This window comes from Stereum hirsutum (assembly GCF_000264905.1).
Source record: "Stereum hirsutum FP-91666 SS1 unplaced genomic scaffold STEHIscaffold_4, whole genome shotgun sequence".
Lineage (NCBI taxonomy): Eukaryota > Fungi > Basidiomycota > Agaricomycetes > Russulales > Stereaceae > Stereum > Stereum hirsutum.
Genome location: NW_006763134.1, coordinates 1,577,419 through 1,590,724, shown reverse-complemented (window position 1 = coordinate 1,590,724; position 13,306 = coordinate 1,577,419). Strand labels below are relative to the sequence as shown.

At 52.4% G+C, this 13,306-nt stretch overlaps 4 protein-coding genes across 4 annotated transcripts; 2 read left to right on the top strand and 2 right to left on the bottom strand.

Moving 5' to 3' along the window:
* Positions 1 to 1,486: 1,486 nt before the first annotated feature.
* Positions 1,487 to 3,460, bottom strand: STEHIDRAFT_138177 (GroES-like protein). The gene is made up of 4 exons (XM_007301944.1): positions 3,292 to 3,460; positions 2,937 to 3,228; positions 2,442 to 2,844; positions 1,487 to 2,360 (listed from the first exon to the last, which is right to left on the bottom strand). The coding sequence occupies exons 1-4, from the start codon at positions 3,434 to 3,436 to the stop codon at positions 2,061 to 2,063; spliced, it is 1,140 nt and encodes a 379-aa protein (XP_007302006.1). The 5' UTR covers positions 3,437 to 3,460; the 3' UTR covers positions 1,487 to 2,060.
* Positions 3,461 to 3,891: 431 nt separating this feature from the next.
* On the top strand, positions 3,892 to 5,762 carry STEHIDRAFT_119847 (NAD-P-binding protein). The gene is made up of 5 exons (XM_007301943.1): positions 3,892 to 4,017; positions 4,210 to 4,502; positions 4,674 to 4,921; positions 5,349 to 5,508; positions 5,594 to 5,762. Exons 1-5 carry the CDS (start codon positions 3,936 to 3,938, stop codon positions 5,609 to 5,611), a joined length of 801 nt encoding a protein of 266 aa, XP_007302005.1. The 5' UTR covers positions 3,892 to 3,935; the 3' UTR covers positions 5,612 to 5,762.
* A 3,144-nt stretch (positions 5,763 to 8,906) lies between these two features.
* STEHIDRAFT_167002 (Osmotin thaumatin-like protein) lies at positions 8,907 to 11,293 on the top strand (the record flags this gene model as incomplete). The annotated part of the gene is made up of 11 exons (XM_007301942.1): positions 8,907 to 8,984; positions 9,067 to 9,220; positions 9,345 to 9,395; positions 9,476 to 9,578; positions 9,660 to 9,745; positions 9,817 to 9,894; positions 9,952 to 9,972; positions 10,030 to 10,050; positions 10,106 to 10,135; positions 10,202 to 10,286; positions 10,344 to 11,293. The coding sequence occupies 11 exons, from the start codon at positions 8,907 to 8,909 to the stop codon at positions 11,131 to 11,133; spliced, it is 1,497 nt and encodes a 498-aa protein (XP_007302004.1). The 3' UTR covers positions 11,134 to 11,293.
* A 48-nt stretch (positions 11,294 to 11,341) lies between these two features.
* STEHIDRAFT_129639 (amidase) lies at positions 11,342 to 13,065 on the bottom strand (the record flags this gene model as incomplete). The annotated part of the gene is made up of 7 exons (XM_007301941.1): positions 11,342 to 11,417; positions 11,492 to 11,590; positions 11,669 to 12,316; positions 12,405 to 12,688; positions 12,760 to 12,842; positions 12,896 to 12,915; positions 12,998 to 13,065. 7 exons carry the CDS (start codon positions 13,063 to 13,065, stop codon positions 11,342 to 11,344), a joined length of 1,278 nt encoding a protein of 425 aa, XP_007302003.1.
* Between the last annotated feature and the right edge of the window lie 241 nt (positions 13,066 to 13,306).

The following is a 13,306-nucleotide window of genomic DNA, read 5'->3' as shown; positions in this document are numbered from 1 at the left end:
AACTGGCGGGCAACTTAGAGTCCGAGTCCGAGTCCCCGCGCGACGATGCAGATCTTCTGGTCGGGTTCGTGCTATAGGCTTAGGCCGCTCCGCAACTGGTTCTTGAAGCGTGTGGACGGTGGTCGCAGAATGTGCTCATATTGCGCATGCAACAGGAATGGTCCGTGAGCGGCTGCGTGCGGCGGCCCCAGGTTAAAGTTAGAGCGTGGTGGGAGAAAATGAGAGACTCCTTTCCGATACACCGCTCTTCTTTGCGTGAGGAAAAGGAGAGCTATCAAAGTCTGACGTTATTTCGAGGTAACGAACGTTCCAGCTCGGCGAACGACGATCATCCATCGTCCACTCGGAGACGCAGTGCCACTGGCGTGTAGGAGACCTGCCTCGACTCATTCGAGATCGGACCTCGATGATAATCAAGGAAAGACGCTGGAAAGTTGAACTTCGCCGTTCGATCTACTCAAACGACTCGCGATCGGGCAGGTTCGGGTCTCTCGCTCTGATTGGTACCCCCATGCGCTATTCGAACGAACAGAGTGCGCCTCTCTCCTTCCATCCACTGGCATCCATCCTTGGACCAAGTTCTCTCTGCTTTGGAAGCTAAAATAGCGGACCCGTCGTGGATCTGCAGCTCAGGCCGCGGGCGTGTGACTGGACGGGTGTAGAGCCAAGATAAACCGTAAAGAAGGTCTTGAGGGCCTAGGACGTGGAGAACCTCAGAGGCCTCAGGCCGGAAGAGGACGACGGATGAGAGCGATTATTTAATTATAAGTAGCTGTAGTAGAACAGGCGAGACATCGGGGGGCGGCGATGACGCCCTGAGGTCTAAGGCGCAAACGCATGCGTTTCGACTTCGAGTTGTTCATCGAAAATTCATTCATACTCGAGTAACAAATCAGACCACAGGCAGAACATGACTGCCCTAAGTAGAGGATGCGGCGCTGGCAGGCCTAGACGAAGACACACCGGTATATCAGTGAGTTACAGATGTCAATGATGGATCATCTGCGCCAGCCTGAGTCCTATCGACTCAAGAAAGAGATACAGACGGAGTCCGCGTAAGACCCAGCCACCAGGTCCTATAGGCGTCGGGGATATAACCTCAAAGACGAACATAGCCGGACGGAAGCCTCGTTTGGGACGCAGCGTGCCAGTGTATCGTGTATCGTCTATCTTTCCGATTTTCTTTTCTTCTTCTTTTGCGGTGGTCCGCGGACATGATGGTGATTCGAGTTGAAAATGAGTCAGACTTCGAAGGAAGGAAGGAAGGAGCGCGGAGGATCAATGGATAATGAAGGCGAAGGCGGTGGATTGGGCACCCCGACCGGGAAGTCTGCGTGCGTGCGAGCGATTGGATCTGGGACGGAGATTGGGACGAAGAGGAAGATGACTGACGGAGATATATTGTGATGAGAATATTCGTCGAGGCTTTGACCGTTGATAGGGCGAAACTGCAAGTGTTTCGGACGGAAAATGAATGGTCCAGAGACAAAGGGCGACGAACGCGTCTTATTTTTCCACAAGGGGCATGACTTGGTTGAGAAGCATGGAAAGAATAAGAAAAGAGAAGAATGCGATGCGTGGATGCGTATGTACGGGGTAAGCGGATGGTTTGATTTGAGAGAAATGTTTGTGACTAGAAGGGTAAGACAGAAAAAGATTGACACAGCAAGACGGGAGGTAAGTAAGGCGGAGAACGAGGTAAGTATTCTCGACAAGTTGCGGTCTAGGCTATGTCAAGAAGAGGAAGTAATGAGCATGCAAGAGAGATGAACTTGGATGTGTTTCATGCAGCAACCGTAATACTCCTACAAACGACCTGGAGAAGAGGGGAAAAAGAAGAATGGTCCTTCTAGTATACACCGTGACCCCGACGAAGAGCACCGACGAGCGAGAAGAGGAGGGAAAAGGCTAGAAAAAACAACATTTGTACGAGGCTTGGAAAAGTGAACGGTCTAATAAGTCATTGTAAACCAGCACAGTGTAGATCGAAAGCGGAATGCATGAAGGCATAAACAAAAAACAAACAAGAAACATAAGAAAGGTCCGGCTGCCTGTTAATTTTAAGCCTCCGAACCGGGGCCTATGACGACTTTGAGGACCATGCGCCCGTCCTCGTCAACACCCTTCGCCAAGAGCTCGAAGGCCTCCTTCGTCTCGGAGAGGTGCAGCCGATGCGAGACGAGGGCGTCGATGTTGGGAAGCTTATCTGAGGCGAGGAGGGAGAGCGCTTCTGGGTAGGTGTTTGCGTAGCGGAATGACCCGAGGATGTCGACCTCGCGCAGGGCCGCTGCTGATAGGGGGAGTGTGATATTCGGAGTGCCCATCCCGATGAGCATAACCTTGCCTCCTGTCATGGCAGTCTAATGAAGAGGAGTTAGTTCCAGATGAATGTCGGGCGCGTCTGAGGATAGCGTGGAAATGGAGAGGAAAAGGACGCTTACGTGGATGGACATCTGGATGCACGGCTCCGCGCCTGTGCATTCGAAGATCACGTCGAATCCATCCTCTTCGCCGAACGCTTTCAATACCGTTGCCGATGTCTCCTTTGCTCGTCGCAATGACTCTTCAGGCGATTTAGCGCGAGGACCAGCAGGTAGGCAGAAGACATCGTCGGCGAAACCTTGCGACTTGGCGAAGTCGAGGCGGGCATGGTTGATGTCGATGGCGACGACGCGGGATGCACCAGTCGACCTTGCGACAGCACAGGCGAGGAGACCGATAGCACCAGCACCGCAAACGAGGACGCGCTGTCCTGCTTTGCATTGGGCGCGTCGTGAAGCGTGGATGAGAACAGACAGGGGTTCGGCGAGTGCGGCACGCTCAAAGGAGCAATCCTTCGGTAGTCTATGCGAACCAGAGGACAGGGCGCCAAAGAAGCAGGATATTGATAGTGAGACGGCTGCACGGTAAGTAAACAACGTAACATATCCACGTACGGATGCAGAACGTGTGCCGGGTGGTTCATACGTTCCTGGAGAGTGCCGTCGAGATGGGGAAATGTCTTCGCGCTGGAAGCGAAGCGGAGACCTTTGCAGAGGTTGTATCGGCCAGACGAGCAATAGTTGCAGTTGCTGCACATAACGCCGGCTTCGATGGCGACGCGCTGTCCTGGTACGACGTTGGTCACGCCTGGACCGACAGCAGTAACGATACCCGCGGCTTCGTGGCCGAGGACAAGGGGCGCCTGAAGGGCAAAGTCCCCGTTCCTGCCATGGATGAAGTAGTGAACTATAATGAATTTCGTTGGTCAGTGTTGGGTAACGGCGATCAAGCACGAAGATGACGACATACGGTCACTTCCACAAAGACCAGTAGCAACGACGGCTACCTGGGCTTGGCCTTGTGAAGGCGGCCAGAGGGTACGCTCCTCGTAACGGAGGTCCTTGGGACCATAGAGAACAGCAGCATGCTGGCTAGGAAGAGCAACGGGAGACATGGTAGGATGTGTTGGGAAGCGAGGGGGGGCGTAGAATAGTGTGGGGGTGGGGTCTGAAGAGAAACATTTCGGGGACGTATTTATACGGCTGTGTTCGAGCGAGCGGTCTCGTGAGTTGTGAGTGGAGGAGGAGGGAGAGGCCCAGGTCGGACCGGCTGCCGCGCTAGTCTGGGTAGACAGGAGATCGGATCTGACGCGGTACGGCAAGTGCCAGGCGGTTCTGAAGAAGAATCTGCACGCCTCGCCGCCTTTCTACCAGCCGTTCTCCTCCACTCCATTTTCCCGTTCCAGTATTTTCTATTTCATACCCATGCTCGACAGTCCCATCCCCCCCGGCAACCCGTACCGTCCACCCGATCCGGGGAACTTGCCCAGCCTCGCGAGGGTCGTTCATAAGAACGTAGCCTGCATCATCCAAGACGTCGTCCCCATCCGAATCGCTCCTCATTCTTCCTCCTTCAGTTTCTCTCTTGCCAATAGTCCATAGCCCTCACGAGAGATGGATCCCACTCCTCCTCTTCCTACCCCAAAGCTTTTTGATCTATCAGGCAAAAATGTCCTCCTGACCGGTGGCACGAGAGGTACGTACAATCCGAAATACACAGACCTTTGAATAAATCTCCAGATCACACTTCTAACATGCACCCTGACCGCCGCGTTCGCTATCTTACACATTGCCTCTCGGTCGCCCTTTCCGTCCACCCATACGACGATCCTTTCTGTTGTGTGGCGTCCGGTTATCTCTTCTCGTACATTCACTCATCCACCGGCAGGCATAGGAGCCGCATGCGCAAAAGCGCTCGCAGAGGCCGGTGCGTCTCTGTGCCTCGTACTCCGCGAACCAGCAGAGGGCGCGGACCCCAACCTGGCCACCATTCACACCCTTCGGGCCTTGGGTGCCGTCGCCGAATACGTTTTCTGCGACCTGAGCGACCTAGATGCCGTAAAGGGTCTCTTCCAGAAAGCCTTGGACAAGATGGGAGGCCAAATACACGTTCTTGTCAACTGCGCCGGAATACAACGGAGATCACCGAGTGTAGACTTCTCTGAAGGCGACTGGGACGACGTAAGCTGCTCATCCACCCTTGCATAGATGGTTAGATAGCATGCGACCTTGATGTTGCTACAGAGTTGCCCATCGAGGCATGGCTCCTACTTGTTGCATCTACCCTACCGCGTTTTGCTTCTTACCGTCTCTCCTGCGTTAATACCCCGCTAATGATACTACGTACCATAGGTCTTGAATGTCAATCTGAAGTCCGTTTGGCTCCTCTCACAAGCGGCTGGCCGGCACATGGTATCGCTGCGTCGGGGAAAAATCATCAATTTTTGCTCGCTTTTAACTTACCAGGGGGGCTTGACCGTGCCGGCCTACGCTGCTGCCAAAGGCGCGCTCGGTCAGGTCACTAAGGCCCTCAGCAACGAATGGAGCAAGGAGAACGTGCAGGTTAACGGCATCGTACCAGGGTACATTGCCACAGACATGTACGTGCCCTTCCCTTCTGACTAGATCCTTCCCTCGTCGTTCTGCCTGTCTGTCACCGGATGCGCCACCATGTTCTTTCTTAAATTGCTTTTAAGCATGCGTGTGGAGATACGGGCCACATCCGCCGTATGGTCTGTGATCAGAGGCCACGGCCTTACGTTGGCAGATCCTTCTGTCGAGCGCTCCTCTCTTCGTGCTGCTTCATGCCTCCACGGCGATGACTTCTATGGCCTCTGGATCGCGCTGCCCATACATGCTGCGCGAACATCCTGAGAAGCCCGAAACTTTCTTTGCCCTCCATCCCTTTCAGATGACTTCGCCCTATCCCTTAATTTCGGACATCTTCTCATTAAATCCCTCCGCCGGACTGGAAACTAATCGCGATTTTGTCCTTTCACACATAATTTTACCCGCCTTCACCAACAGGAACGAGAAGCTCTTAGCCGATCCGGTCCGTCTCCGCCAGATATCAGAACGTATTCCTGCGGGCCGATGGGGCGAACCGAAGGATTTCGCGGGCCCTGTTGTGTTTCTCGCCAGTGGGGCGAGCCAGTATGTCTGTGGCGAACTGCTCGTTGTTGATGGAGTAAGTACTTTCGTGTATGCCTGTTTGGGATTATATCAGCTGATGCTTATTCGGTTCTCTTTTCTCTTCTCACTTGTGCCATTAGGGATGGATGGGTCGGTAGTCGTTACCATTATCACCGCCAGTGATCGCGACGAAGAATAAACAAGCAAAGAAAGGAGATGCCGTTGTACGATACACGTCGTATGGTGTGTGATGTATTTTTGGTTTACTCCTCGGTCGTTCATCTGTATCCAATTCAACGTTCTGCTACACCCCTTGTGGCTCGCTGAAATTGTCCCGAGTCACTAGTGTGGCGCAAAGCTCTGGATGTTTCGTGATCTCCGTCTCGCAGCTTGCCGACTTGCTATCGTCTGACACTGTGGATGGACGAATAGCCTGTGTGGCTAGACGTCGGAAGGCAAGGACGTTCGGTCCGAAAGGAAACTTCCAGCGTGCTACACTTCGCAGGCTTGCTTGCATATGAACATGTCAAGGGTCATTGCTCTGGAGTGGCCTCGGAAGCTTCATTCGAAGAGACTGTCTGACTGGATGGGTCGCTGTAACAAGAGACTTTGATGAGCTTGAGGCAAACTCAGGCGCGCAGGTCTTTCGGATTGGAGCTGGTGTCCTTTGGGGTCTAAGCTGAACACGAACGACTCGGCTTTGGGCGTGGTCCAAAGACGTTGGCTTGCTGGGAAGGTTCGGCCACTCACCCACGTCGGGCGTCAGGCCTTCAGTCTGGAAGAGGTAAGGCTACGGATGTTGCCCCCTCTGTCCCATCTAATGGCCTCTATCTGTAATGGCATTTCGCTTCCTCGAACTTTCTTCTCAGTACCCGCACCACAAGTCGGTCTTTCTATGCCTCCAGACAGCAACCTGTTATAGCGCGCAATAATTATGGCCACTCCTCTGCCTCAAGGCTTGCAGCTTTCTACCATCGCTCCTCGGCGACCTGGATATCAAGAACCCTTTTTCATGCTGCGAAGTGCCCTCATGGTCGCGCGTGTTGCCGATGTGGATGGACGAACGTACGTTGTGCCATCAATCTCGTTCAGACTTCGTCTGGAACTCGGTCCGAGTTGACGAATGTCTAACACATACATCCACACAGCTCCTGCCCGTCTCGACCTGCTCCTCGATGTCTGCAGACGCTGTACGAGGGCTTATCCTGCAAGGCCGTTATGACGAGGAGCCCGAGGCTTAGGAACGTTCCGAGCGCCCCCCTCTTAACTATGTCTATTGACGCTGCGGCATTAATGCTTGGTCTTGGACTTGGCTGATGGGAAAGTCTGTACATCGACTTCGAGGACCTAGTCCAATGACCTCGGATCGCTGGAAGGATCGACCACCAGGACAGAAGAGGTCAAGGCTACGGAAACATCCTCGAACTTCACGCCTCACGCCTCACAAGTCACCTTTCCAAACTCCCAAGTAGGACTACTACCTCCACCGACAGTCATCATCTGAGATTCCTGATTCCACGGTCTTTCACTTTCCCCAACTCATCCGAACACGATTCGACACAAAAAGATCCATGTCGACCCCTCCATACTTTGCGGCCAGAATCACCTGGTACCACCTCCGAGCACTTTCTCGACTCTCCACATCCCCAGCCACCTCGATTTTCAGTCCCCAAAGCACGCCCCCGACGAACCCGACAAAATACAGTCGATACGCTCATACGGAATACGCCGATAGGGAATAAATTACCATAAAAGGAAGGTGGTCGGTTTCAAAGAATAATTCAAGGAGACCCCTTGAGAGCTTGTGCTATCATTTTGACCACCCAGATATGTGTTAATGCATAGTATGATGATATGTGAAAATTTGTGTGCATTTACAGGAACAATTGACATTGTTAAAGCAATTATTCTGATACGGAATAACCTCCCCGACCTTATTCCGTATGAGCATATCTACTGTATTGCGATTTACACGCCGAGCAGATTATAAATATTACTGCGTGCCCACAGAGTGCCAGAACGGGTCGGAACCCTGACCCCAGGCTCGGGTTGTGAGAGTCATTTTTGGGTGGGGAGGTCGGAGGTCGGGACGAGTGTTCCGAGTCAAGGAGTTTTCGTGGGAGACCGGAGAGATTTAGCCCCACGGACCGGGACGGAGGGTGAAAGAACGGTGAATTATTTGCAAAAGGTCCCTCTCCTGCCCCTCTCCACGAATTCCTCGAAGGACCTCGTTGTTTGTCGTCTATCGAGATTCGAAGGGAAGCTCGCTGACGTGCGATGACAATTGAGGCACGCGAATGGATTGGATTGACGTCCTCGGATGCGCTACTCTAAAAGCCGCAGATGGTTGCCAATATTTGCGGCAGGTACGGAGGAACGTCCGCTGTGTATTTCAATCCTGGACTCGTGAGCGCGTCCAAGGTTCGAATGATTCGTCCTCGAACTCTCCGTAGAATGCTAGTGACTGGATAGCATTGTTCAATGAATTCATTGCTCGCGAACCCTCCATCCCTCACTCCCACCTTCATCATCGCGAACGACGTATCCCGGTCCGAGCTGCTCTCGAGAAGGGTACCTTCGTATGTTCTTACGCGAAATTATCGAGCCCAGGCCCTACAACGCGAGAGTAATTGACGCAGTGGAGTAACCTGGAGTAATTGTCTCCGGATCGGGGTGGGCCCAACCGTGTGCGTTCGACGTCCTTCGACGAGTCAAGGACTTCCTTGAACATCCGAATCCATGCAACGAAGAGGCTCGTAGATATAAAACACCGAGTGTCTTTGTATTTTGTTCGCTCGTGTACATACTACCGCACGTCGGGGTACCGGTGCTGTAACACGCACCTTTTGTTGTCAAAAACTTGTCAATTGTCAGAGGCGAAATGGTGGAGGCGCTCGGGATGCGGACCGTGCAGAAAGATTGTTCAAGAACGCGCGGCATTTGCCGGATTCCGAGGACAAATCAGGTTCGAGAGTCGACGCTTTGACGGCGCTTTGACTGAGGCCACATTAACGTTCTACGAGTCAACTACGTGCTCCAAAGTTTTTTTTGTCTCCTAGCTATCTTCTAGCTTCCAAGGATATGATAAGTATGTGGTGCCTCTTGCTGCCCGCGGAGTAATGACACACTGGCGTTGAATTGGCTCACGAACACCTCGGTGACATCTATATAAGTATCCCGCTGGGCGCGACGTTAAACTTAGTACGTCCTTTTAGATCGCCTTGTCCTCTTTGACCGCAATTAGCATAGTACATCGAATATAAAAATTTACTTGTATCCAGATGATTTTTCTGACCGAGTACATCGACTTGTGTGGCGAACGATGTGGCCCAGGAAGTACGTTTACGTGTGGCGAAGTCTTATTTGGGCGCCTAAATTCGTTAACCACGCAGTGGTCAGACCGACATCATCAGTTCTAGTGCAGTACCTCTTTGTTGTTGACCACCATCATCGATGTCACGTTTCCATGTCATCTTTACCCTTCCGCTCCTTTGTATTTTGATATCCTCTGCTGGGGCAGACCGTAAATTGGTGCGTTCACCCCTCGGTGTCTGGGCACGGTCCCGAGACGCACGGTCCTCACACGACTGCTTCGAATTCCTGTGTTGAACAGACGGTTAACAACGCGTGTTCGGACACACTATGGCCGGCAGTCACGAGCTACACTACTCTTTCAAGCTCTTCTTCCTTCTCGAATATCGGGTGGCAGGCAGACTCCAATACGTCATTTAGCATCGCTCTGCCTGACCAGTGGTCGGGCCGCATATGTGAGTATCCTCGAGGTCAAGGTCCTTTAACCTTCCTATCTTTCTCTTACTCATTGTGTTCATGTCGAGCATACCCCATACTGATCGCTTCTTTGTCTTCTTTTTTGATCGGGTGATCATGCAGGGGCAAGGCAAAGCTGCGATTCTTCCGGTGCAAACTGTGCCGTTGGTGACTGTTCGTTGTCTTCTAACTCACATTGAGCATGACGCGATCCTGGTAGTTAACACTGAATAATTTGATCTTGACTTTGGCAGGTGGTGATATGAACTGCACGAGTGGTGTCGGTGGGACCGCTGCTACCTTGATGGAGTTCTCCCTGGCCGGTAGCGGAGGCGAGGATTTCTACGACATATCTCTGTAGGTCGTGTTCTTCTGTATTCTAGTTCTGCGCCTTTCACTGTCGGAATTTTTCTTCAATAACTTATCTCCTGGGAACAGTGTCGATGGAGCCAACGTACCTGTAGAGATCAAGACCAGTACCGCGTGTCCTAGTGTTGACTGCTCAGCAAACTTTACGGTGAACTGTAAGGCTAAGGCTCGGATTCAATTGGCTTTGAGTGGCAAACCGGCGTACTGACCCATATTGTATGTGTAGGCCCTTCAGAATTGCGTGGCCCAGTACAAAATGGCAAAGTTTTGTCTTGTCTAGGTCCTTGTTTAAACCAAACCACGGGTGAGCATCTCCGTTTAACAGAAACAAAGCTGGACCGCTGATCCGCATATGTCGCAGCTTCAACTGACTGCACATACGGTAAGTTCCATGCCATGGTCTTCGTGTTTCGGTCTAATAAACTGACACAGCCATCAGAGGAATACTATAATTGGTACCGTAAGTTGGTTGCTCATGTCGCTAGGCGCGCTCATGAACTATGTGAACACGACAGACCAATACTGTCCCTCGACATATGTATCGCGTACGTCTACTTCGTAACGTTATGACCGTCCTCACTCTGATACACATGTACGTTTGTTATATCCAGCCTACGACGAGGACTCCGGAGCCTTACAGAGTAATCTCACCTGTCCCGGAGGCCAAACAGCGGATTACACTCTGACCTTTTGCCCGTGCGTTTCCTCCTATCATGGACCGTCATGCATCATGGATCTAACAACATGGTATAGTATCGGTTGGATCCTCGCTGCTGCACCTGGCGAATCAAATTCCACCACCTCATCATCGTCCGCTTCTGCGACATCATCCGCATCTTTTGCCTCAGGGTCTTCTACGCCGGTAGCTACGAACGACTCAAATACTCTGTCCGGTGGTACCATCGGGGGCATAGTCGTCGGCTGTGTCGTCGGCGCCGTTGGTCTAGGGGCGCTTCTTTTCTGGCTACGACGCCAGCGAAAACGAAAAGAATATGCCGCAGTAGACCTATCCGCCAAAAACACACGCCACAAACCTCCAGAACTCATCGTTGAGCCGTTTATGGGAGAAGATCGTCACCTTTCCCCGCACCATAGCTCTGGCCCAGGCACACGAGACTCGAGCACATTAGTCCCAGTAGGCGCAATGAGCAAACGAGATATGCTGGCCCGCGAGCAGGAGACGATGAGGGAACGTGGTTCTAGCGGTTTACTCTCAGAAGGGCTTGCCTCGGCTTCTTCATCGCATTCACGTTCGGACCCTTCAGCAATCCCACCGCCACCGTCCTCCGCGGTCGAATCTCTTGGGCCACCGCCACTAGAGGAACGGGGGCACAGCAACATAGACATTGAGCAACTGTTCGAAGACCGGGACCCTGTCTTCGAGAACCAACTCCTCAATTTCCTGCAACAGAGGATGGATAGACCTGGTCCCGGTGGGATGAGCGCTGTGGACCGGTTGAGGTGGCAAGAGGAGAGGGCAAGAGGGCCTGACGAAGCGTCGTCGGAGGCAGGCACTGACTTGCCGAGATACCCTGGTAATTGAACTGGCCGCTGGTCGGCTGTGCGCTCTTTGCTTTGTTCCATGATTTATTGCCCAGATACCCTTCGTATAACACGATTTACTTGCTCTGCTTCTCCGAGCACTCCCTATAGTATGCCGGCATAGCAATGGACGGTCTATAATGGAATTCACCGTGCTATCGTACACCATATAGGAACATGACAACAATTGTTCGGCCTCAAGATCACGATCAGGTCCTCGACGATGCATTCTTCGTCTTGTCGTAGGTAAGTACGGCATCAAGAAGCACTTTAGCACCTTCCTCGCTAGCGATAGTGTAGGTCATTATTGTTCGGTCAGTTAGCATTTTCCGCGGCACAAACAGACGGTCTGTACTCACATATCCTCCGGAGAAGCATATTCCAGTGGTGTGTGACTGAGCCCGTCCTTGCATCGGACAAAAAGCATCGCCGTGGGGCATTTCAAGTTCGTGTAGCATCTGTTTGTATAGCCCGTCAGGAACAAAACCGTAATTTACCCTACCAAACGAAGAAAACAAAAGCAAAAAGGTACTCACGAGTCATGCCCTGCGCCGCTTATCAATTCGAACCTCGGATGCTCAGAACGAGCGCAAGCATTCCTCACCGCTTCCACCGCCTCCTCAGTGAATTTGATCACAGGGCTCCTCAACACCTCCTTCCATTTTACGATCTCCACTCCATACTCCTGCGCAATTTTCTCGCACGAGCTACGAACTTTGCGTGCGAGCACGTCCAGCTGACCTTCGTCCTTGTGTCGCAAGTCAAGGCCGAGTTCCACGTCACCGAGAATGCAATTGTACGCCTGTGGGGCACCGTCACTGCCAATCCGACCATTCGTGGCCTGTCCCCCGAGCTCTACTGCAATACGCTCCGTCTCAAGAATGATGTGAGCCATGCATATCACTGCGTCTTTCCCCTTGCGCATGTTCATAGGTGTTGTACCGGCGTGGGCCCCAATGCCCTTGAGATGAATGTCGTACCAGCGAAGACCGGCGGCGCCTGTGACTGTGGCAATGGGAGATGGTGTGTCCGAATAACAGAGGATAGGCCCTTGCTCGATGTGGACCTCAAAATGAGCGGAGAGCGGTTGTGCTTCGAACGAGCATGTTCGAGCTCCATCTAGAAATCCGTGTCGATTGAGCTCGGATCCAAGCGTCACGCCCGCGACATCCGCACATGCATGTCTTTTGGGAGAAAAACCCTTCATTAAGTATACGGACCACAGTCGTGTAGTCGGCGTCACGGCCTGAGTTCTCATGAACAGTCACTCACCCAAAATCAACATCGTATACCCCGGCCCAAACTCCAGATCCAATCGCGTAGGGCGCAAACCGGCATCCCTCTTCGTTGGTCCAAACGACCAGAGCCAAAGGAGCAAAGGACTTGTAACCCGCGTCGTGACAGGCTCTCATAATTTCAAGTCCGGTGAGCACTCCGAGGATGCCATCGTAGCGTCCTCCGGTCGCTTGCGTGTCGAGATGGGAGCCTATAGCAATTGGAGCAATAGCGGGGTTTTGTCCCGGGCGCACCGCGAAGATGTTCCCCAGCTGGTCAATCTGTTTTGGAATCAGTGCACGACAAGTTAGCAAGAAGTATGATTCAAGCAGGACGGACCGCGTCTACGCACCGTCACTTTACATCCCAACTTCTCTACCTCTGAGATGAACCATTTCTTCACCTTGGCGTCGTCATCATTAAGTGCCACACGATCTGCCAACGGACCATAAGCTCAGCCAGACGAAATAAATATCTAAAACACGTACTCATTCCACCATCTGGAGTGCTGCACAGTCATCCCATGGCAACATGAACAGAGCTGCAAGCTTGGAGAAAGAGCGGCTGATGGAAGGATGAAAAACACGCACCATCCCCATTGGCATGAGTACTGCAGTGTTTCGTTGAGACGTCTTCCATTTATCGAAGGTAACGACATTTCCAAATGAGAGGATTGAAACAGTGCGGAGTGTAAGTGCAGGAAGACTGCGAGTTTCAAGGAGTGAGAATAGCGAGTCTAAGGCAAAGACACTCAGGGGCTTTCACAGGCGGCAGAGCCAGCCGCCGTGCGTGGAATGTCAAGCTTCCACGCTTTGAGCGCAAAAATATAAGTTGGTCGACGGAGACCCGACATCATTCCGATTCGATTATCCCACCTACCCTGAGAGTAGCTGATAAGG